Source organism: Triticum aestivum, chromosome 2A (genome assembly GCF_018294505.1).
Source record: "Triticum aestivum cultivar Chinese Spring chromosome 2A, IWGSC CS RefSeq v2.1, whole genome shotgun sequence".
In the NCBI taxonomy this organism is placed as follows: domain Eukaryota; kingdom Viridiplantae; phylum Streptophyta; class Magnoliopsida; order Poales; family Poaceae; genus Triticum; species Triticum aestivum.
In genome coordinates this window covers 369,105,497-369,129,640 of record NC_057797.1, presented here as the reverse complement: position 1 = coordinate 369,129,640, position 24,144 = coordinate 369,105,497, and the positions used below count along the sequence as shown (strand labels likewise).

At 44.9% G+C, this 24,144-nt stretch overlaps 1 protein-coding gene across 1 annotated transcript; it reads left to right on the top strand.

Annotated features, from left to right (window-relative positions):
- The first annotated feature begins 11,460 nt into the window (after nucleotides 1–11,460).
- LOC123188688 (ubiquitin C-terminal hydrolase 12) lies at nucleotides 11,461–23,511 on the top strand. The gene is made up of 32 exons (XM_044600901.1): nucleotides 11,461–11,642; nucleotides 11,957–12,032; nucleotides 12,774–12,921; nucleotides 13,022–13,179; nucleotides 13,384–13,649; nucleotides 13,732–13,950; nucleotides 14,049–14,157; nucleotides 14,243–14,358; nucleotides 14,585–14,683; nucleotides 15,504–15,613; nucleotides 16,019–16,093; nucleotides 16,763–16,841; nucleotides 16,925–17,071; nucleotides 17,146–17,226; nucleotides 17,326–17,445; nucleotides 17,920–18,042; nucleotides 18,826–18,903; nucleotides 19,005–19,093; nucleotides 19,181–19,289; nucleotides 19,413–19,481; nucleotides 19,574–19,684; nucleotides 20,090–20,145; nucleotides 20,230–20,407; nucleotides 20,499–20,600; nucleotides 20,667–20,738; nucleotides 20,849–20,914; nucleotides 20,998–21,063; nucleotides 21,164–21,247; nucleotides 21,608–21,724; nucleotides 22,643–22,717; nucleotides 22,798–22,881; nucleotides 22,967–23,511. Exons 1-32 carry the CDS (start codon nucleotides 11,607–11,609, stop codon nucleotides 23,006–23,008), a joined length of 3,360 nt encoding a protein of 1,119 aa, XP_044456836.1. The 5' UTR covers nucleotides 11,461–11,606; the 3' UTR covers nucleotides 23,009–23,511.
- Nucleotides 23,512–24,144: the final 633 nt, after the last annotated feature.

Below are 24,144 nucleotides of genomic sequence, written 5' to 3'. Positions count from 1 at the left end.
TTACACTTTTTCCTTTGGCAAGCACTTTGTGTTGGAGCAATCCGGATATATATATATATATATATATATATATATATATATATCACTTGGATGTAGGTTTTCATAAATTATTATTGTTTACATTACCCTTGAGGTAAAAGGTTGGGAGGCAAAACTATAAGCCTCTATCTTTCTCTGTGTTCGATTAAAACTTTGAACCAATAATTATCACGTGAGTGTTAGCAATTGTGAAAGATTAAATGATAGTTGAGTATGTGAAGTTTGCTGAATCAAAGATCTTACATAGACCCTTCCCGAAAATAAGATGAATTGCAATTGTTCGATGACTAAGAGCACGGTTTGTTAGTTTTCAAGAAAGTTTATGATCTATACTTTAACATGTGAATAGCTTGTTACTTGATCATGAGAAGTTTTATGAGTTGAGCTACTGTTATGATATATAATGATGCTATGAAAGGTGATTGAAACTATCATTGATCAAACTTAAGCACTTGCTAGCATTCACACTTCATAAATTATTTCTTTTATCATTTACCTACTCGAGGACGAGCAGGAATTAAGCTTGGGGATGCTGATACGTCTCCAACGTATCTATAATTTATGAAGTATTCATGCCATGTTTACAATAGTTTTATATGATTTTGGTATGATTTGATTAGAACTAACCTAGACTAACATTGTTTTCAGCAGAACTACCATGGTGTTGTTTTAGTGCAGAAATAAAAGTTCTCGGAATGCGATGAAAATCAACGGAGAATTTTTCTGGAAAATATAAAAAATACTGGAACAAAAATCTATCGGAGGGGAGTCCCGTGGGCCCCACAAGGGTGGGGGCGCGCCCACCCCCCTAGGCGCGCCCCTGTGCCTCATGGACTACCCATGGGGCCCCTGACTTGTTCTCGACGCCAACCTCTCCTATAAATACCCAAACCTCTAGAAATTAACCTAGATCAGAAGTTCCGCCGCCGAAAGCCTCTGTAGCCATGAGAAATCAATCTAGGCCCTCTCTCGCACCCTGTCGGAGGGGGCCATCATCACCGGAGGCTGTGGAGGAGGAACCCGAAGGGGCCATCATCACCATGAAGGCCAAGGACCAGAGGGAGAACCTGTCCCCGTCAAGGGGGGAGGCCATGAAGGAGGAAGCACAAGAGGGAGAACCTCTCCTCCTCTCTCTTGGTGGCACCAGAGTGCCATCGGGAGGGGAATCATCGTCGCGGTGATCGTCTTCATCAACATCACCATCATCATCACCATCCTCATCTCTTTTACGCGGTCCACTCTCCCGCACCCCACTGTTCCCTACTTGAACATGGTGCTTTATGCCACATATTACGATCCAATGATGTGTTGCCATCCTATGATGTTTTAGGTAGATATCCTTTGTCTTTCGGTTGATTGGTGATCTAGATTGGTATGAGTTGTATGTTTTATTTTGGTGTTGTCCTATTGTGCCCTCCGTGTCGTGCAAGCGTGAGGGATTCCCGCTGTAGGGTGTTGCAATACGTTCATGATTCGCTTATAGTGGGTTGTTGAGTGACAGAAGCATAAACCTGAGTAAGGGGTTGTTGCGTATGGGATAAAGGGGACTTGATGCTTTAATGCTATGGTTGGGTTTTACCTTAATGATCTTTAGTAGTTGTGGATGCTTGCTAGAGTTCCAATCATAAGTGCATATGATCCAAGAAGATAAAGTATGTTAGCTTATGCCTCTCCCTCATATGAAATTGCAATGACGACTATAGGTCTTGTTAACAATTGCCTAGGACAATTCCGCACATAGATCCATCATTATTCCACACTCGCTATTTATAATATTTAGTAATATATTCTAACATTATGATAACATCACCTACTTTTATATTTTATCCCTCTGATACCATGCAAAGTTATCCTCTTCATACCCACAACGTAGTTTTATTTCTCGTTTCTAGTTGGAAGCAAACGTTCGGTGTACATAGAGTCATATCAGTGGCAGATAGGACTTGAGAGAATATTGATCTTACCTTTAGATCCTTGTGGGTTCGACACTCCATACTTATCACTTCCACCATTCGGAATTGCTACGATGATTCCCTGCACTTGGGGGTTATCACCCGCTCAATCCATATGTGCCAATCATGACTCTTGAGACCAAATATCTTCAATTTATCAAGATTCGCTCCCCTCTTTAGATTCGCTGCATACCCATCGGGGAACATCAACTGCTGTTTCACCCACAAGATAATTTCCCTCATAGTTGGCCTTCCAAGATTGAACCATGCCTTTGGCTTCGTCCAGTCCTACTTTCCTTTCGGTTCTTTCATGTTTTGTAATGGCCTATCACATAGCGCCTCCAGATCGACTCTAGCCTTAGTATTATCCTTTGACTTCCCATCTATGCCGAATAATGTACCAAAAAGTTCCTCGGCGATATTCTTATCAGCGTGCGTCATGTCGATGTTGTGTGGGCAAAGGAGGTCTTTGAAGTAAGGCAGATCCCACAAGCATGTCTTGTGAGTCCAGGCGTGTTTCGAATTATACCCCTTGAAATACTCTAGATGCTCTGGATCTGGCTCGAGAGCGTTTAACTGATCTAGTGTCTCTTGGCCTATCAACGCAGGTGGTGCCGAGTTTTTGACAACTCTACCTCTGATGAAGTTCTTCTTGTCTTTCCTGAACTTATGGCTAGGATCCAGGAACTGTCTATGCATGTCGAAGCAAGAAAACTTGAGACCGGTCTGAAGCCAACGAAACTCAAGAGCTCCCTTGCATGTGACCCTTGCAGCGACAAAAAAACTGCACATTTAAATCGAAAGATGAGTTTCATAGCAATATTGTTTTCTCCGTCAACCTAAGTAAATATTTACAATAGGACGAGCAGGTTAGGGGTTCCTCGGCGTTGATAAAACCCTAAATAGCAACTACCATCAGTGCAAGATACATGAGGCGCTCGGCGTTGAACACTAGATCCACGTCCCACAAGTGATGTCGACGCCCGACATCCTGCAACAATAGTTCTGGTGGCCGATGACGGTCGAACACCTTGGCAAATTTGTCTGGCAGCCTCTGCAATGAGGATTTAAGCCTAGCTTTGGAATTTCAAACAACCAAACCGACTTGAGTCAGTTTGGGTGTTTCAAGTTTCAACACTTAGCTTTCAATCGTCATCTCTGAGGCTGCCAGACAAATTCGCAATGGTGTTCGACCGCCATCGACGCCGAGAATTGTTGCCGCGGGACGCGGGACCCCTGTGTCACTTGTGGGACGTGGATGTGGTATTCGACACCGACGGCCATATGTATCTCGCACTGATGATACATGCTATTTAGGGTACCATTAACACCGAGGAACCCCCTAACCCGCTCGTCCCCGGGTAAACTAAATTAGAATGCATTCAATAAGCAAAACTACATCATCTCTTGCGTCCGTACATCATCGAATATTATCACTATACATCTCGAATTGTATCATACATATAGCATCGCTAATATAGCTAGAACTGTAGTGAACGACAGGTATCGGCGCGAGTGGTGGACACCCAAAGAGAACCAATGAGATTGCTGAAGAACCTGCCAGGTACTGTCCAACCTGCCCTCCAACGCAACCATGTAGCGATGGATGTGCTCCTCCTCCTCGCTGACACGGTGACGTACCACCTCCGCGGTGTCCGAAAGCCTCGGCACCGTCACTGGCCCACGCGACCGCCACCAAACAAGGTTCAGGTCAACGACAGGCTGACTCCTCACCAACCTACTGATACCTCTTGAGCATGCGTTGGTTTTCCCTTGAAGAGGAAAGGGTGATGTAGCAAAGTAGCGTAAGTATTTCCCTTGTTTTTGAGAACCAAGGTATCAATCCAGTAGGAGACTACACGCAAATCGCCTAGTACCTGCACAAACAATCAAGAACCTTGCCACCGACGCGATAAAGGGGTTGCCAATCCCTTCACGACCACTTGCAAAAGTGAGATCTGATAGAGATAATAAGATAAATATTTTTGGTATTTTTGTTGTATAGATTGAAAGGTAAAGATTGCAAAATAAACGGCGGCAAGTTGACGGGGAACTAATATGATGTAAAATAGACCCGGGGGCCATAGGTTTCACTAGTGGCTTCTCTCATGATAACATATATTACGGTGGGTGAACAAATTACTGTCGAGCAATTGATAGAAAAGCGCATAGTTATGAGAATATCTAGGCATGATCATGAACATAGGCATCACATCCGTGTCAAGTAGACCGAAACGATTCTGCATCTACTACTATTCCTCCACACATCGACCGCTATCCAGCATGCATCTAGAGTATTAAGTGCATAAGAACAGAGTAACGCATTAGGCAAGATGACATGATGTAGAGGGATAAACTCAAGCAATATGATATAAACCCCATCTTTTTATCCTCGATGGCAACAATATAACACGTGCCTTGTTGCCCCTGCTGTCACTGGGAAAGGACACCACAAGATTGAACCCAAAGCGAAGCACTTCTCCCATTGCAAGAAAGATCAATCTAGTAGACCAAACTAAACCGATAATTCGAAGAGACTTGTAAAGATATCAAATCATGCATATAAGAACTCAGAGAAGAACCAAATATTGTTCATAGATAATCTTGAGCATAAACCCATAATTCATCGGATCTCGGCAAACACACCGCAAAATGTATTACCGAATAGATCGCCAAGAACATCAAGGAGAACTTTGTATTAAGAACCAAAGAGAGAGAAGAAGCCATCTAGCTAATAACTATGGACCTGAAGGTCTGTGGTAAACTACTCACACATCATCGGAGAGGCTATGGTGTTGATGTAGAAGCCTTCCGTGATCGAATCCCCCTCTGGCAGATCGCCGGAAAAGGCCCCAAGATGGGATCTCATGGGTACAGAAGGTTGCGGCGGTGGAAAAGTGGTTTCGTGGCTCCCCTGGATGTTTTCAGGTTATAAAGAGTATATATAGGAGAAAAAAGTAGGTCGGTGGAGTTACGAGGGGCCCACGAGGGTGGGGGCGCGCCTACCCCCTGGGCGCGCCCTCCTGCCTCGTGGCCTCCTCGTTGTGTCTCTGACTTCCACTCCAAGTCTCCTAGATGACGTTTGTTCCAAGAAAGATCATCGCGAAGGTTTCGTTCCGTTTGGATTTCGTTTGATATTCCTTTTCTGCGAAACACTGAAATAGACAAAAAACAACAATTTGCACTGGGCCTTCGGTTAATAGGTTAGTCTCAAAAAAATAATGTAAAAGTGCATATTAAAGCCCATTAAACATTCAAAACAGATAATATAATAGCATGGAACAATAAAAAATTATAGATACGTTGGAGACGTATCACCTGCGACCCCGGAAGGTAGAACCTCCCAGTACCAGCCCGGCGGAGCCTAGTCTCAGACATGGCCCCTCTGATCAAGTAGGCCTCCTCCGCCAAGCCGCCGACGAGGATGCAGGATAAGCATCGTCGACGTTGAAGCGGGAATAAATGTTTGAACTAAAAAAATAACAACAAATTTCACATGTTCAAAATAAACCAGAAACTTAACCTAACCTAAACTAAACTAAACTAAACCTAAACTAAACTACTAAACCTAAACTAAACTAAACTAACTAAACTAAACCTAAACTAAACTAAACTAACTAAACTAAACCTAAACTAAACTAAACTAACTAAACTAAACCTAAACTAAACTAGAAACTTGACCTAAACTAAACTAAACTAAACCTAAAGTAAACTAACTAAATTAAACAAAACCTAAACTAAATTATACTAAATCTAAAAAACAGAAGAAAAAAAATGAAAATGTCTCACCTTGGAGCGGACGGGGCGGCGAGGCGCCGCGGCGGGGTGGGGAGGCGGCGGGGCGGCCGAGGTGGGGCGGGCCGGCGTGGCCTGTCGGGGCGGGGCGACGACGCGGCCGGGGCGTGGCAGCGGCGAGGGGGGCGACCGGGGCGGGGCGGTGGCGAGGGGCGTCCGTGGCAGGGCGGCGGCGAGGGGGGCAGTCGGGGCGGGGCAGCGGCACGGGGTTGGGATGAGGGGAGAGGGAGAGAGAGGGGTAGGGCGCGAGGGTGTTTTGATACATACAGGGCTAGGCTCTTTGCCGCCCGTTTCTTTGCCATCAGCTAGCGGACGACAAAGAAAGTGGTCGTTAGTTGCCCCTCACTATCGGCCCACCCTGCCTCTTTGCCATCAGCTAGCGGACGATAAAGGTTCTATGCCGTCAGCTAGCTGACGGCAAAGATGGAGCCGACAACAGACACTTTCTTTGCCGTCAGCTGCTTCTTTGCCGTCAGGTTTCTTCAAGCTGATGGCAAATACCCTCTTTGCCATCAGCTAGCTAACGGCAAAGAAACAGCTGACGGCAAAGTTCCTTATTCCAGTAGTGAATGCGCCAAGAGAGGGACAGACCAGCCCCTAAGGGGCTGGTGCGCCCCCCTATATGGGCTAGCCAAATTGGAGTAGAAAAGGGGAAGGAGGAAAGGAAAAAGGGAATATGATTCCCCCTTCCCCCTCTTGCCTTCCTACTCTGAATAGGAATAGGAAAGGGGGAGGTCGAATTGGGAGGACCCCAAGTAGGATTCCTCCTACTTGGGGCGCCCCCTTGGCTGCCTCTCCTCCTCTCCAACCTATATATATGAAGGAGCACCTCTAGAACACACAACAAACATTGTTAGCCGTGTGTGGCACCCCCCTCCATAGTTTACGCCTCTGGTCATATTCACGTAGTGCTTAGGCGAAGCCCTGCGCGGATCATTTCACCATCACTGTCACCACGCCGTCGTGCTGACGAAACTCTCCCTCGACACTTTGCTGGATCAAGAGTTCGAGGGACGTCATCGAGCTGAACGTGTGCAGAACTCGGAGGTGCCATACGTTCGATGCTTGATTGGTCGGAACGAGAAGAAGTTCGACTACATCAACCACATTGTCAAACACTTCCGCTTTCGGTCTACGAGGGTATGTGGACACACTTTCCCCCTCTCGTTGCTATGCATATCCTAGATAGATCTTGTTGAGCGTACGAAAATTTTGAAATTGCATGCTACGTTACCCAACAGCCTCGACATCGTAGCTCTGGTCATGCATGGCGATCCGGCCACTTCGGCGTGGGGTGAAGTTGGGCGGGATCTCGCCGCGCCTGGGGGTGGAAGTTGCCAGCAGTGGCGCCGTTGGCGCCTTGATCGATTCCAGGAATCCCAGGATGTGGGAAGGGATGGCGTAGGAGGCGGGTCCATTGGACGTGCATGGTGGGAGCTGCGAGGTTGTGGTCGTGGACGCGCCACGTGGGATGCAATTGGCGGGTTCCGCATGGGCGTGGTCGCCACCAAGTGCATGGGTAGGGGGCGGGGGACCAATACGGCGGCCTGGGGATCGGTAGCGGGCCCAACCTGCGCCTGGTCGGACTCCAGTCCCAATGTTGCCACAAGCGGTTGGGTAGTGTCGCCCGGGGGGAGGGTGGGAATGGCCACATCCAAGGCCGCAGATTGGCATTCATAGGTGGAAGTAGCCGTAGAAGGCTGCAAAAGTGCTTTTGCAGGCGATATGGTGGGGTTAACAACTACGGTTTCAGGCTGGACGCAGAGGACATTAGATTCCGCCTCTAGCTGGAGCAACAGATATGAGGCGGACCCAGTGTGAGCTGGGTGGAGGGTGCGCTGTGTGGCGAGTTAGACCCGGTCAAGAGCAGGATTCAAATTTCGAGGTCCACGACTTGCACATTTGCTTGGCCTGTAGTGGCTTGTGGGTTAGCAGCCTGGCCTAACAAGAGCAGGGGTGCAGCCGGGCCCGCTTGACTGGCCATCAAGCGTGTGTGGACTGGAGGCGATGTGGCGCCGAGCCGGTTGCCGGGCAGGGGCCCAGCACGCCGTGCCAGTCGTGGCAGGCTGGAGCGGCATGGCGATGACGACCGATATTTGCACGGCCAGTGTTTTTGCGGCCAGAGGGGTGGCCGACATGCTGGTTTCTGGTGGGTCACGGAAAAGCGTGCCGGTGTGGCCAAGCGTCAGGGCAGTGAGGGGATCCTCGGTCCGGCCCGTTGTCAGAGCTAGTGCTGACCGGCGGGGGCGGCGGCGGCGATGGGAGGCGGCAGTTGGTGGTGTGATGGACGTGGATCATGACCGGGAATCGCATGAGCCGCAACGTGAAGCGCTCAACACGGTCAGTATCTGCATCAGCGAACTCATCGGGCTCCTCTTGGAATGCTATCTGGGTTCGCAGTCCAATCCTCTAACTTGAACACGGAGAGGTTGCTGCCGTCGGTGGTCTCCGGCGTGAGGCGTCCCACCATGCAGTAGGGGGAGAGCAGCTGCACGACGGAGGAGACGTCCCAGCCATGCTCCGGGATGCCGTAGATCTCGATGTCGAAGTGAATATGTACGTGGAGAGGTTCAGCGCCGCCCAGGCGGCTCCAAGGTTGCAGGAGAAGGCAAAAGTTCATCCCGTGCACGGTGGCCATGGCAGCGCGCGCTCGAGCGGCCGTGTCAATGAAGCGGAGGAGGAACTCACCATTGCGGGTATGGTGGACGGTGAAGTCAGTGGGCTGCAGCGACACGCAGGAGCAGACGACACGAGTGACATCAGCGGTCGACACACCGAAGCGGTTGCCGACCACGCCGGCGACGAGCGCAAGCCCGAGGGCGTGCTCGGCTGCCTCGATGCGCCCGGAGCGCGGCATGTAGCAAACTGCACCCGCCGGGCGCAGCGAGGGGTGCCCCGACATCGCGGTGATTTCGCGTGATGAGGAGGCAGAGGAGGAGGCCGTTGCTGGAGAGGGGGTACCCGCAGCGATGGGGGCAAGGAGGAGGTGGGTGTGAAGGAAATATGCCCTAGAGGCAATAATAAAGTTATTATTTATTTCCTTATATCATGATAAATGTTTATTATTCATGCTAGAATTGTATTAACCGGAAACATAATACATGTGTGAATACATAGACAAACAGAGTGTCACTAGTATGCCTCTACTTGACTAGCTCGTTGATCAAAGATGGTTATGTTTCCTAACCATAGACATGAGTTCTCATTTGATTAACGGGATCACATCATTAGGAGAATGATGTAATTGACTTGACCCATTCCGTTAGCTTAGCACTTGATCGTTTAGTTTGTTGTTATTTCTTTCTTCATGACTTATACATGTTCCTATGACTATTAGATTATGCAACTCCCATTTACCGAAGGAACACTTTGTGTGCTACCAAACGTCACAACGTAACTGGGTGATTATAAAGGTGCTCTACAGGCGTCTCCGAAGGTACTTGTTGAGTTGGCGTATTTCGAGATTAGGATTTGTCACTCCGATTGTCGGAGAGGTATCTCTGGGCCCTCTCGGTAATGCACATCACCTAAGCCTTGCAAGCATTGCAACTAATGAGTTAGTTGCGGGATGATGTATTATGGAACGAGTAAAGAGACTTGCCGGTAACGAGATTGAACTAGGTATTGAGATGCCGACGATCGAATCTCGGGCAAGTAACATACCGATGACAAAGGGAACAACGTATGTTGTTATGCGGTCTGACCGATAAAGATCTTCGTAGAATATGTAGGAGCCAATATGACCATCCAGGTTCCGCTATTGGTTATTGACCGGAGACGTGTCTCGGTCATGTCTACATAGTTCTCGAACCCGTAGGGTCCGCACGCTTAACGCTACGGTGACAGTTATATTATGAGTTTTATGTTTTGATGTACCGAAGGTTGTTCGGAGTCCCGGATGTGATCACAGACATAACGAGGAGTCTCGAAATGACCGAGACATGAAGATTGATATATTGGAAGCCTATGTTTGGATATCGGAAGTGTTCCGGGTGAAATCGGGATTTTACCGGAGTACCGGGAGGTTACCGGAACCCCCGGGGGCTTAATGGACCTACATGGGCCTTAGTGGGAAAGGAGGGAAGCTAAGGAAGTGTGGGGCGCCCCCCAAGGCCCAAACCGAATTGGTTTAGGGCAAGGGGGGCGGCTCCCCTCTTTCCTTCTTCCCCCCTCCCAAGTCCTATTCCAACTAGGAAAGGGGGGAGTCCTACTCCCGGTGGGAGTAGGACTCCTCCTGGCGCGCCTATGCCCTGGTCGGCCGCACCCCCCCTTGCTCCTTTATATACAGGGCAGGGGGGCACCCTAGAGACACAACATTAGATCATTGATTTCTTAGCCGTGTGCGGTGCCCCCTCCACTATAGTCTACCTCGATAATACTGTAGTGGTGCTTAGGCGAAGCCCTGCGTCAGTAAAACATCAACATCGTCATCACGCCGTCGTGCTGATGAAACTCTCCCTCAACACCCAGCTGGATCGGAGTTCGAGGGACATCATCGGGCTGAACGTGTGCTAAACTCGGAGGTGCCGTACGTTCGGTACTTGATCGGTCGGATCGTGAAGACGTACGACTACATCAACCGCATTGTGCTAACGCTTCCGCTTTCGGTCTACGAGGGTACGTGGACAACACTCTCCCCTCTCGTTGCTATGCATCACCATGATCTTGCGTGTGCGTAGGAATTTTTTTGAAATTACTACGTTCCCCAACAGGGTGACGGGGAGCCGGGCCTGGAAGACGCAGGCTGGCTTGGTCCGGCCACGCTTGATGCGGAGGAGCTTGCGGGGATCGGGAGGAGGTCCATGGCCGCTTGGAAGGAGCCAGGGGAGCTGGGACGCGTGGTGCAGTTCCTGACGATGTAGCCGAAGAAGCGGCACCGCCGGCAGCGGACGTCGCGCCTACACTCAGAGCAGGGATGGAAGCCGAGACAGCGGGGCACTCGCCGGGAGCTGGCGACGACGGCGGTTCGCGACACACTCCAGGGCTGCAACGACGAAGCCGAGTGTTGCGCGGAAAGCGCGACCTCTTGTCGCCCGTGGCGACCCTCCAGCCGTCGTCTCGGTCGGCCTCGTGTCCATGGTCCACACGATGGCCCTTGAAGCGAGGGATGCGGCGTAGGACCGACGACGATGGCGGGGGGTGGGGTGGAGGAGGGGCCTAGGAGAGGGCATCGTGCGGAGCCCGTCGAGGTAAGATGGGGCCTCAGATCCGGCAGAGGAGGAACTCGACTCCATCCATCTCAGCTCGCGGATGCGGCAGGCGGGCGGGGTGGCCATCAAGGGAGGTGGGCAACGGTGCCGGAGTGGTGGACGTCGCGAGCATGGGGGCGCCGGGGCCGGAGTGCCCGACGGCGCAGGAAAGGCTTGACGCTTGGCACTCAAGACTCTTGCGCACAAAAAATCTAATTCTGCTAATAATCTTCAACACTGTTTAGCTAGCAAGGACAAGTTAAAACCGTGCAAATCTATGAAGCCCATACCTCCAAGTTGAGATTGGAGAAGCGAAGCAAACAAAGTTACCGAACTCGAGTGTCTAGCAGAGTCCACGCGCCACGCATTGCGCCCATGAAATCTGGGCCGTCCACACCTCAATAATTCTCCCGTATCCCCCGTCCATTCCCCCACCGTCCTTGCTCCGCAAGCCTCCGCATAAGACCCTGGAACTTTCCACGACCCCAAAACCTCCCCGCTTTCTCTCTCCTCCACCTCCCCCCTTCCCCACCCCCACCCCCACCTCGCGATCTCCACGCCTCCCGCAACCCACTCCCGGGGCGGGCCCCACATCGCCGCCGGCCACCCCCTGGTCCCCTCCCCCGTCGCTATGACGATCTCCACACCGCCCCCGGCGCCCGCAGAGGTAAGCTTGCGCGGGGTGGCCGAGGCAGCCCTCTCCCCGCAGCATCCCCTTTCTCCCTCTTTGCCTTCCTCCTCGCGCGGGCCCTGTCCGTCGCTTTGGGCAGCCGCGTTGCCGTACGCATCGTCGCCTGCGGACGCCGCGGTGTCCGTTGCCCTAGGCTTCTGGGTTGGTTTCCTGGGCGGGGGTTCTGGCGTTGGTGCCCTCAGCCAGGGTGTGCATCCCGCGTGGGCGGAATGGATTCTAGGGTTTGGGGTTTTTAGCCGCTTTGATGAGGTTTGTTGGGATGGATCTGATATGACGTCAATTTTGCGCAGCCGCAGCCGCAGCAGGAGGAAGAGGAGGTGCTCGTGCCGCACCAGGAGCTACCCAACGGGACGCAGCCAATGGAAGGTTCTCCTCCGTCACCTCGCCTCGCTTTTCTGCTACGGCTTGTCATTTATTTTATTGCCTGTTGACGCTCTCAGACGTGTGTTGTGTCGAACTGATTAGCTACCCTGTAGGTTGCATGTTGCTGTCTCGTTTTTCTTTCCCTTTGGTGGGAGTATTTTGCTGCTTATTGTGTAGAATGATGATTCGTTATTTGATTGATTGCAAGATTTTTTACTTCCTGCCTTATGCAGGATTTCTATTGTTTATCATATTTGTTGTGCAGAACGGTGATTCATCATTTGCTTGATCTGTTAGTTGCTCTATACTCAGAGCTATCATGGTTCTGTGTAGTTTTGTTAGATATAAAAATAATGCCAATCACTGCTCCCAGTTAACAAAAAAGCTTGCTTGCTTCGCTTGCAACGTTATTTCCTTGCCCCATGCTGGGTTATTGATCTACTTGTGACATTTTTATGCCAATGTGGTTCTGTAGTAATTGTTAGGGTTGTTGTAATTGCGTTTTTGTGTAATTGCATTGACACAGAAACTTCTTTTATTTGCTTTCTTTCTGGGTTGCATTTTTTCTCTCTCTATGCAGTATGTTCAGCAAATGCATTTAATCGCGCCCTTTGTTTGTGCTTCGTGGTAATACAGGATCCAGTTGGAACTGGTGTGCTATTAAGTGTTGTTTTGTTATTATATGTGATTGCCATGTAAGGTTAAGCCGTATTCATTCATGCTGACTCTGTATTGTCACTCCAGTTGTGCCTGCTGAGCCAGCTGCTACTGTCGAAAACCAGCCAACAGAGGATACACCAATCTCGAGATTTACTTGGACCATTGATAACCTATCAAGAGTGAATACGAAGAAGCTCTACTCTGAAACTTTTGTTGTTGGTGGCTACAAGTGGTAGGTTCCTACTGCTCTTTTTCTCCGAAATAGTATTTGATTAGCCCTGGTCTCCGAGAATGTCTGGTAGTGTTCTTTATCAAATCCTTTTTGTTTTCAGGCGAGTTTTGATTTTCCCAAGGGGAAATAATGTTGAATTCTTGTCTATGTATTTGGATGTTGCTGATTCAGCAGTCTTGCCCTATGGATGGACTAGATATGCACAGTTCAGCCTCTCAGTGGTTAATCAAATTCACAACAAGTTTACAATAAGAAAAGGTACTTTTTTGCCCCTTTTGTGTGTAATAATCTGCTGGCGAAGAAGAATGCTTATGGTACATTGGTTTGCAATTTATGCATTTTACATAAAGTTCTCTGACCATCTTCTAGTCACCCTACAATTGGAACTGTTTAACCAATAGAGACAATATTTTGATCTGAGGTGTAACGGCTTCTATAACAAGTGAATTGAAATGCTTGCAGAAACACAACATCAGTTCTCTGCTCGAGAAAGCGATTGGGGTTTCACTTCATTTATGCCTTTGAGTGAACTCTACAATCCCAGTAGAGGTTATCTTGTAAATGATACTTGTGTAATAGAAGCAGAGGTTGCTGTGTGTAAGGTTGTTGATTATTGGAGTTATGACTCTAAAAAGGAGACTGGCTATGTTGGCCTCAAAAACCAAGGTGCCACTTGCTATATGAATTCTCTCCTTCAGACTCTCTATCACATTCCATATTTCAGAAAGGTACTGACTCCTTGTTCACAGATTATTTTCTTTTTCTGCTCAACCTATCTGGACTGTGGTAACTTGGTATATTGCTTGCTAGGCGGTTTATCATATGCCCACTACTGAGAATGATATGCCCTCAGGAAGCATTCCATTAGCTCTTCAAAGTCTCTTTTATAAGTTGCAGTATAATGACAGCAGTGTTTCCACAAAGGAGCTAACAAAATCTTTTGGGTGGGACATGCACGATTCATTTATGCAACATGATGTGCAAGAACTAAATAGAGTTCTTTCTGAGAAGTTGGAAGATAAGATGAAGGTTTGACATCTGTAAGCTCTTTCTTTTTATATCCTCCGGTGTTGTTTATTGAATCATATATCTCTGACTGAATTATACCTGTACAATGTTGATTCAAGGGAACCGTTGTGGAGGGCACAATACAACAATTATTTGAAGGGCATCACATGAACTATATCGAGTGTATCAATGTGGACTTTAAATCAACAAGGAAGGAATCCTTCTATGGCAAGTGACGCTGTTACTGAAAATGGTTAACAAAGTTTAAACCTTGCACCCTTGTTTGACCTAATTGTAGTGTATGCTTCTGCAGACCTACAGCTTGATGTCAAAGGTTGTCAGGACGTCTATGCTTCATTTGACAAGTATGTGGAGGTGGAGCGCCTGGAAGGTGATAACAAGTATCATGCGGAACAGCATGGATTGCAGGTTAGTCCTCTGGAGCTTTTGTGGCAGCTCAAGCAACCCATGCACCCTCTCAACCTTGGGTTTCCTGAACTTAATCTAAATAGGGCTACACCACCCCACCACACACCCTAACCCCACGCTGATTGTTGAATATAGTGAGCTGTGGTCACCAGTTACCTGATTATCTGGCAACAAAGTAAATTGATGTATTGCATGGGTTTCTTCATTAGACATATTGTTGTTTCAGGATGCAAAGAAAGGTGTTCTTTTTATCGACTTCCCTCCTGTTCTACAACTTCAGCTAAAACGCTTTGAATATGATTTCATGCGTGACACAATGGTGAAGGTTTGTATCAGCGCCACCAACTTATTACTTATCCGTCTCTGTTTTCGCATTCCAGTAAATTTGAAGATGATGACTTTGTTGGTAGGGGAAAGTTTAGACCTGACAGGGCTTACACATTTGTCTGAGTATCTATTTGAAGCGCAGAAATGCTTACACATACTCCCTCCGTTCCAAAATAGATGACTCGACTTTGTACTAACTTTAGTACAAAGTTGAGTCATCTATTTTGGAACGGAGGGAGTACCTCTGAGTATCTGTATTTGAAGCGCAGAAATGCCTATTTAAAAGAATACAGCACAGTATTATCTAGCATATGTCTGATCTCAGGGAACCATAGTAGTAACACTGTTATCTTCTAGGGTGGTAATAACCTTCTGTTCAGTGATGTTGACTGAGTACTCTATGTGCAGTGTGAACAAAATGCTAACACTTGTATCAGGCTGATACATTCGGAGTTTACATTAGCCGTCTGTTTGAAAGTTGGAATAAAGTCTCAACATGTCTCTTTAGTCACTTTTTTTTAATTTTCTGGATTATTAGATTTCTACCACAGCTGCATATACTAAGATGACATCAAGTGGTATAAATGATTTTCAAGTGCAACAACATCACCTCATTCAATACTGTTTTAGTTATTGGAAATGCAAATCCTAACTTAGTTCATAAAATTCAAGTCTCCTTTGCTTTTTTTTATCTTCTACTCCCTCCGTCCCATAATATAAGAGCGTTTTTGACACTACACTAGTGTCAAAAACACTCTTATATTATGGGACGGAGGGTCTTTTATGAAGAATACTTACCTCTACTTCCTGAAATGCAGATAAATGACCGTTACGAGTTCCCACTTCAGTTGGATCTGGATAGAGATGATGGGAAGTATTTATCTCCCGATGCAGACAGGAATGTGCGAAATCTTTACACTTTGCACAGGTTAGGTTGGATATTCTAATGTTTTCTTGTGTAAGATTTTGATAGTTGAAGATGTCACATATCATGGTTAATTAGCCAATAGTACTGGAGGTGAATTTGATGTTCTGATATTGCCATTTCTCCTGTCCTCAACTTACCTAGAGATCCTAGCCAGACCATAATTAATCTATGAGTTGTAAGTGTTTCTTTGTATGGACATACTTCTTATGTCCATTAACTTAAGCTAAATCCAAGTAAAGATGCATGGTTCTTGATCAGACACAATTACGGTATAACAGCTGGGGGGGGGGGGGTAATGGCCCAACCTTTTAGATGGTCTAGGTAAAAAGTAAAATAATGATTGCAACTCATAATTACATGTTAATATTTATCTCGATACAGTTCATAACAGTTATTTTCTTGCAGTGTTCTTGTCCATAGTGGCGGTGTTCATGGTGGGCATTACTATGCTTTCATAAGACCTACGCTCTCTGATCAGTGGTACGTCTGTTTGCCTGGATTGTTTTTTATGACTGGCTCTGCTCCCTGTAGGAAAATAGCAGATTCTTGTAACCATCTTGGCCGTGCTGGGCTTGTCAACATTTTTTTTACTCTTGCTGGATTTGGTCAGTTGCTGTTTGCAGCTGGACAGCATGGTGCTGCCAATAAAATTTCACAGTATTTTGTTAAATGCACCTGTGGCGGTGCTACCTGGCTCATCAAACTCATGATGATTTGGAATTGTTCGCAAAGAGTTTATTTTTTGTTTTGGCAATGATGCATGTTTTTCGACAATGTTTTCGAGAAAATGCAAAGAGATTTTTGCATTTCTTTGTATTGAGAAGATAGGGTTTATCGTACAATCCTCCTAGGAGGTACAGAAGTACAGAACTGATGATGAAAACAGGGAATCAGTGCACGTCCCATGTCTGGGGGATGATGTCGCGAAGGCCAGCGGCTCCCGCCTTGGCCCAGAGCGACACCTTACGTTTGATTATTTTTGCTCATCTACTCTAGAAATTTATTTGTATCTTAAACCAAATGTATCCATTGTAAGTAGTTGTTGGCATGCATGATGGCCACCTTTGCTTTTCAAAACATAATATGATCTTGTTGGCTAGTTGTTGTGTTCATGTTTAATTTAATTACTCGCTGAGCAACAATTTCCAGGTTCAAGTTCGATGATGAGCGTGTAACAAAAGAAGATGCAAAGAGGGCATTGGAAGAGCAATATGGTGGTGAGGAGGAGGTTCGTTACAATTCCTCATGGGTACAATACCTTTATTTGGTGTCTGAACGTTGGGCTAATTAATCGTACCTACATTTTTGCAGCTACCCCAGACTAATCCTGGCTTAAACAACACTCCGTTCAAGTTTACCAAATATTCGAACGCATACATGCTTGTATACATTCGTGAAAGTGACAAGGACAAAATAATTTGTAATGTGGATGAGAAGGACATAGCTGAGCACCTTCGAGTAAGCTGTCTCCTAAGATATCTGTCTATTGAGAGCTTCTATTTTAGTAGTCTTATATTTCCATGTGCTCCCAGATTAGACTGGAAAAGGACCGTGAAGAGAAGGAGCGCCGGAAAAAGGAGAAAGCTGAGGCCCACCTATATACCATCATTAAGGTATTTGAGTCTACCTGCTGGGCGTAGAAAACATCAACTGTTTTAAGCAGCTTTGTGTTATTTTCACTTACTTTTCTCACATGTTTTCTTCCTGTATAGGTTGCTAGGGATGACGATTTGACTGCTCAGATAGGGAAAGATATATATTTTGATCTTGTTGATCATGATAAAGTCCCGAGCTTTCGTATTCAAAAGCAGATGCCTTTTACTCAATTCAAGGTAATTACATGGGGCAAGACTATGTTTGCTGTGATGCTGCTTTTGGCTTATTCCAGCTGTAGGAATCGAATCAGGCTGTTGCTTATTACTGGTTGTATCCATAAACCAAAACCGATGATTCAAGGGCTCGAGTGGCCCTATCTTGTTACATGACACTTTTTGGTAAAAATAACACTTTGATGCCTATCTCAGATGGACTAGTTGCTGTTTGTTCTTCAAAAATAGTAAGCCTAAAATGGTGCAATAATACTTTGGTTTTAAGTAGCACATTTATGTGTTTCTTAACATTCTGGAGGTGTAGCCTATTGTGAATCATTGATAGGATTTCTAATTTACCAGTATGATATCAAGGAGGAATATGTCTTGCTTGCTACAGCTATGTGCACTGTTATTTTGGAATACCAAACTTAGCGCCAATAAGAGTAGAATTTCATGGTTTCCATGTTGATCAGTCATCTGTGAAGTGCTTTACAGGAGGAGGTAGCAAAAGAATTGGGCATCCCTACGCAGTTCCAACGATTTTGGTTGTGGGCCAAGCGGCAAAACCATACCTACCGACCCAATCGACCGTTGACTCCTCAAGAAGAAGCACTAACTGTAAGATGCTTCCATTACATTGCATTGGATAATGATTTTCTTGTCTCTAGTTCTCCTTGAGTATTTGCAAGGGCTGAATGGAACATACACATACTTTATGTTACGGTTTTGGTATCCTGTGGTTTCTTGGTTGATTACTCTGTCTTCAGAAACTAGTAATTTTGTGATAACTTATGGTGTTCATAACTGAAATCTGTTTGTATTACGATGCGGTAGTTCTTTTGGATGTTAATTATTTGTTTTTAATTGATTAGTAATCAATATTGGGTATTGAATGCCACCACTCGTCTAAGCAAGTTTCTGTTGAATTGTCTATGGTTGTGCACTCCAGTAGACTAGCAGTAATTTATTGTCTGTAAGATAGAAGAAGTATAAAAGATATAACCTGTAAATAAAAAGATTTGACCAGTAGAAAATACCACATTACTAGTTGCACATACTTCTTATCGGACAAGTTGCGCCTGCTCCGATTCTTCCACTTGATTGCATGTCACCCATTAGTATCATCTTATGTGCAACCACTATGTAAAGCATTCTCTTTTTGCAGTCAAAACTTTCCTGTTCATTCAACTGTCGACATAATTTACTTGATTCTAATGACAGCCAGGGTCTCCTATGTTTTCTTCTCTTTTTAAGTCGCAGTCAAACTAGATCTAGCCCGATTTAATTATTGGTGTGATCTCTTGTGAAAATAATACTTCCCTGTCTTTCTTTCAGCATTTGTATTCTCTTTATGCATATGGGCAAACACACTTAACTCTTAAGGGTAAACATTTTATGTAGGTTGGGCAATTAAAGGAAGCAGCAAACAAGGCCCACAACGCAGAACTGAAGTTGTTCTTGGAAGTTGAACTTGGGCTGGTAATAGCGCACACCTTCCCCGTCTGTTTCGGTGCAGTATTGATATTGTCATTTACTTCCAACTAAAATAAATTTGTTTGCAATTTTTATGGGCAATGCAGGACCTAAAACCTCTTGCTCTACCAGACAAGACCAGGGATGATATTTTGCTTTTCTTCAAACTCTATGATCCTGAAAAGGAACAGCTGCGGTACTTCTCATACTTTCTAACCTTCTGCATCATTGCTCATTTGTGATTAGACTAGAGTCTTACTTGTCTGATGAATGCTTTCTTCAGGTATGTTGGTAGGCTCTTTGTGAAGGCTTCAGGAAGACCACAGGATATTCTGCCAAAATTGAGAAAAATGGCTGGTTTTTTGCAAGATGATGATGTCGAACTTTACGAGGTATGTTGGTAGGCTCTTTGTGAACTTTACGAGGGTAATGAGTCTTGAAGCTTAATTAGCCTGATGCATATGTGATAAGCATATTATTTTGGTTCAGTATCTTACATCTTCCACCAATTTTAGGAAATTAAGTTCGAGCCAAATGTGATGTGTGAATACATTGATAATAGGATTATATTTCGCTCTTGCCAGGTAAATCCGATGTCTATAGTTCTATATTTTGAACTGATATCGTTCTTGTTTCTCTGATATTGTCATATCTGAAATTATTGTTGTGTTCACAGCTGGAAGATGGTGATATTGTTTGTTTTCAAAAATCCCCAAAGCCAGATACTGCTGACCAGTTTAGATACCCTGATGTCCCATCGTTTCTGGTGTATATACGTAACAGACAGGTGCCAAAGAACACTCCACTTGCTAGTTCAGAATCTTATATTATCTGATATTTACACACATTTTCCTTGCTGTGACATTTTCTTGCCTTGTACTCCCTCCGTCCAAAAAAGCTTGTCCCTCAAATGGATGTATCTAGCACTAACTTGATGGTAGATACATCCATTTGAGGGACAAGCTTTTTCGGACGGAGGGAGCAGATTACTAGTGTTTCCAACATTTTTTAAGAAAAAGAACAGTTACACACGATTTTTGTGATTGTATCTAGTTTTGTTTGCTATCTTATTTCCCAAATTCATTTTACCATCTCTCTAGGACTGCGCTCTCATATTGCATGTGTATGTTTATGAACATCATATATATTGTACAATTTTTATATACGATTAACTGCTGTTATCATTGTTTAGGTTGTCCACTTCCGGTCGTTGGAGAAGCCCAAGGAGGATGATTTTTGCCTAGAGATGTAAACATTTGGACATATTGTGATAAACAAATCTTGGTATTCTGCATCGTTACTGACTTCCTTCTCTTCACCCTTCCTGTGTAGGTCAAAGATTTTCACGTACGATGAAGTTGTAGAAAAAGTCGCTCAACAGCTTGGTGTTGATGACCCATCAAAAATTCGTCTTACATCACATAATTGTTACTCTCAACAGCCTAAGCCTCAACCCATTAAGTACAGAGGCGTTGAACGTTTGCTAGATATGCTGATTCACTACAATCAGGTTTGTGACAAACTAATCATTACATGATCATTAGTTGCTTAATAACAACTAAAGTGAAGAGTAACATATCTAATAACTTTTCATGCATCAGACTTCTGATATTCTGTACTATGAAGTATTGGATATACCCCTGCCAGAACTACAAGCATTGAAGACATTGAAAGTTACATATCATCATGCCACCAAGGATGAGGTTATTTGGTTTTAAAGTTTTGTAGTAGATTGATTTTGTCCAGTAGTCTCAAATGTATTTTACCAGGTGTCTGTTCACAGTATAAGATTGCCAAAAAATAGCACGGTTGGTGATGTTCTAAGTGATATCAAATCAAAGGTAAACTGTAGTATCCTTATCTTATGGTCTGTATGGCATGTACTAGATTGCTTTATTGCTTATATGATGCCAGCTCATGTTCTATGCATCCTTCTGTCATTGTCAATCAGGTTGACCTATCTCATCCTGATGCTGAACTTCGATTACTTGAAGTTTTCTACCACAAGATATACAAGGTGGTACATGCTAGTTTAACACCTCTTAGTTGCATTTAGTTCCACACAGTAGACAAGTGTTATTTACCATGTATTTGCTGCAGATTTTTGCACCCAGTGAAAAAATAGAAAACATCAACGATCAGTACTGGACACTGCGTGCAGAGGAGGTATGTGATGATATGCCATGCTTAACAAAACCAGAGCCCCCCCACCCCAACACACGCACACACCACCCGTTCAACGGATGATGTTATCTTTTCTTTGTAGGTACCGGAGGAGGAGAAAAACCTTGGTCCTTTTGATCGCTTGATTCATGTATACCATTTTACCAAAGACACTCAAAACCAAACGGTAATGAAGTTTGGCTAATGCTTGCCCTCAGTTACTCGATCTATGCATTTGGTTGTGTTCTGTAAAACACAAAAAATACAGCCTGGTTGTGAGTAGTTCCTCAAATGCAGTTGGACGAACTTTTAGTCACTGTACCACATTTGATTTTAAGTTACTTTGTCATTCACTGAAAGAAATGCTTTAGCTGTGTCTCTAATACTCCAATATTTGACATTGTTGTGTTCTGCCCACCATCCAGCATAAATGATGGAATTGGGGGCAAGGCAATTATTACTAAGCAAGATTTCCTTGGTCTGCTTCTGATAGCATATTTGGATCTCTAGTTAACCACATGCTTGATATTTATCCTGATTTCCACAGCAAGTTCAGAATTTTGGAGAACCTTTCTTTATGGTTATTCGTGAGGATGAGACCTTATCTTCTATTAAAGAACGTTTACAGAAAAAGCTTAAGGTCTCAGATGAGGATTTCTCCAAGGTAATGAGGATTTTTCCATGGTTTCTGCAGCATATATTGCGATGTATATAAATATGTGGTTTTATTTTTTTGCTATAGCGGCATAGTGCATCCGTGTCCGCCGCCGAATCTTCGTTAGATGTGATGTTATTGAGATATGTGTATGCTTACTAGTTAGAATATTTAACACCAGTCAAACATCAAATATCTGAGTTGGCATTTATAGCCCAAGGTCTCACTCGGGGCTTAAGAAACACAGTTAGCTATCAAACTTTGGTTGGCGCTCATAAAATGATTATGAAAAGCATAAGCTTTTTCTTTTTTCTGGTAGGTTTTTCGTTAGCGGCTTATCGCCTATATATTTCGATGTGGAACTTTAAATATTCCGACACATACTGTCACAAACCTTGGTTCATGAATGCTTAGGTGATGGGGGATATAGTGGAGGTTCTTAATTTCATCAAAGTGGTCCTCTGTGTTTCGAAGCCTAACAATCTAAAATAAGTAACTAAATTATGCTTCTCTAAATTGGTGTTAACCTAATTGGAAAGGTACTCCTGTCCCAAAATAAGTGTCTTAACCTTAGTACAACTTTGTACTAAAGTTAGTACAAAATTGAGACACTTATTTTGGGACGGAGGAAGTATTAATACTTATTGGAAGATAGCGGTGGGCTAGGACATGAGTTGCTTATCTGCATGACACATCATCCACAATGCATATAATTAATCAACTGCATTGGTCTAAGCTTGGCAGTAATCTCTAGAAAATTAGGCTTTGTCCATTTGAAGCTGTTGGGCTGCTTTAAACATGATACATACTATCTTTTTATTTCTTCGAGGCGTGTTTATCTTGCATTTTGTATGTGGAGCTGACACCTAGTGCAAACATTGGTTAAAATGTACTTGTCCGATGCTAACACATGTTCTATTTGAACAGTGGAAATTTGCGTACATATCCCTTGGTCGCCCAGACTATTTTGAAGATTCTGACACTGTAGCTACGAGATTTCAGGTACTATGATGCTAGTTATCTACTTGATGAAGCAGCTTTTGTAGCGCTTAATTTGATTTCAATTGTATAAACTTGTTTAGAGAAACATGTATGGAGCTTGGGAGCAGTATCTTGGACTGGAGCACCCGGACACAGCGCCAAGAAAGGCACATAGTGCTAACCAGGTACTTGCTGCACATTGTTGCAACTTGTGCCAATAATGTCAGGTGTGTTGTCTGGAATTTTGCTAATTTCATATGTTGTGCGCAGAACCGCCATTCATTTGAGAGGCCTGTAAAGATCTACAACTAGACAGTTGTGAGAAGCGGGAGCGACGTCCTGCCATGCAATACCACCAAGCAAGTGGCTGAAAGTGAAATTGCTGGCTTGAATAAATCGTGTGCCATATGATGGCAGGACTAGTTGCTCAAGTTAATGACGGAGCCTGTAAGCTAGCGTTTCCGCGCACTCTGCCCTGGATATATAAAGTTTGTGCAGAGATGACCCAACGAACCATCACCTTTTAGTAGATAAGGAGGCTGTTTTTCTTTTCTTGCACTAGGTGCTCTATACAGTCAAATAGCTAGTGGATTGCTTGGTTCTGCAGTTGTTGCTAGGTGCAGAGTTGTTGATGCTTTTTCTGTATATTATTGTTGTGAGCTGTACAAGTCCAGTCCTTGTTGACGGTCACACGGTATCTGTAACTCCAGTGATGATATAGTGCTCTGCGTCTTTTCACAAATTTGTATTATCTGACTCTCCTAAGCTGTGCTACAGGGCTATTACCGCACCTGACTCGAGTTTGAGCTTCCTTACCCTCTGCTCTACTTGCACCATTTGAAGTCTTTTTGCAGCTGTTATAAGTAAATGTAAACGAGAGATGGGTTAGAGCAAATGAGTCAATCAGTTATCTTTATTGATGGGAATGAATCCTTATATACAACATGGATGGACTCGTGGGATTACACATGCGGGACAGCGGGGATTTATCCCCTAATAACACTGGGTTATTATTCTTAACAGCAACTGAAAGTTACGGCTGGGAAGTCTCGGTTCAAAAGTATGCTAGTAACATGTTTTGCCTAGGATTTTAAGCTCGTTAAATGCCATGGTTTGATGATCCGTGCGGGTGATGGTAGTGAAGTTTTGTTTAGGGTTGCCCTTACTACTTCGCACTTTGATAATTTGCCACTGCTTACATTGGATTTGATAATTTACAACATCTTATTTTGGACTTTGATTGTTTGCCTTACCCACGAGGAAAGACAAATGGAATTGCACAAACCACCACTTATTGGGGTATCGTTGTGCAAAACACCTACTATACGGGTTTGTTGCGGAAAACACCATCTATTGATGTAATACATTGCAGATATGTCTAATCTAGTGTTTGAACATATTAACATAATTACAGACACATGGGTCCTGCTTGTAAGTGCCCGCGTGGC